Source organism: Nestor notabilis, unplaced genomic scaffold (genome assembly GCF_000696875.1).
Source record: "Nestor notabilis isolate BGI_N333 unplaced genomic scaffold, ASM69687v1 scaffold14062, whole genome shotgun sequence".
Lineage (NCBI taxonomy): Eukaryota > Metazoa > Chordata > Aves > Psittaciformes > Psittacidae > Nestor > Nestor notabilis.
The window spans coordinates 19798-20634 of NW_009919785.1; the positions used below are offsets into that span (position 1 = coordinate 19798).

The following is an 837-nucleotide window of genomic DNA, read 5'->3' on the forward strand; positions in this document are numbered from 1 at the left end:
ACTAAATTCCTTCCATTAGAGCTGAAAGCCCTGAGCATCTGCAGTTGTGATTGGGTGCCTGAATAAAGGACCTCACCAGGACTTCATGAAGGGACATTTGTGTCAACATCTGTGGCAGTGTGAGCTGTGTTCTGTAGCTGTGCTATACAGATGGAGAAAGAAGCCTCTGAAGTTACTGTGGTCTCTGGCTGAACCTCTGCCTCCCGCCTCGCTATGGCTGACATAATGGCACTGGGTGTGGGAGGGGATATGATAATATTAGCTTAAGGGCTGTGGTCAAAGGGGGGCAGTTCACTAAATTTGAATTTATTTTGCCAAACCAGTGCTTTCTAATTTCTCAAACAGTTCCTGCCAAAGAACTGTCCTGATATTTACTGTCTGGAGATCGCATATGCCATGAAGACAGAAACAGTATTAAAGAAGTTAATTTTTTAATGTCTGGGAAAAAGCCCACATCCCAGTGCGTATCTCTGGCGTTTGCTTTCTCGTTGTCTTCTCAGGTCAAGGTGGTTCCATTTCAGTCCTTCGCTACTTTCAAAATCTCTTCAGTGTTTATTTACCCTTTTATCATACCCTCATCTCAGGAAATCACAACTATTAGGTCGGAGAAAAAGTGTTTTGTTGAGGAACTGTTCATTCCAAGTGCTAAATACCAAATTTGCTCACAGGATGGCCTGGTTCCATGGCCTATAGCGATCAACAGACAACAGCTCTTAAGACACGTGTAATGACTATGCCTCAAGTTTATTTTTTGGAAGGCACAATGCAGGGAGAGAACTGAGGTCCTCACAACTAATGCTTTGTATTTGCTTGTGTGTAACTTAAGTATTTAATGGC

General features: G+C 42.9%; 1 protein-coding gene across 1 annotated transcript in view; it reads left to right on the plus strand.

Annotated features, from left to right (window-relative positions):
- Positions 1 to 84, plus strand: part of SNAP47 (synaptosomal-associated protein, 47kDa) — a 13673-nt gene extending 13589 nt beyond the window's left edge. The window contains exon 4 of the mRNA XM_010010382.1: positions 20 to 84. Coding sequence (XP_010008684.1) covers positions 20 to 25 — 6 coding nt within the window. The 3' untranslated portion in view covers positions 26 to 84. The remainder of the gene's footprint in view (positions 1 to 19) is intronic.
- The last annotated feature ends 753 nt before the right edge of the window (positions 85 to 837 follow it).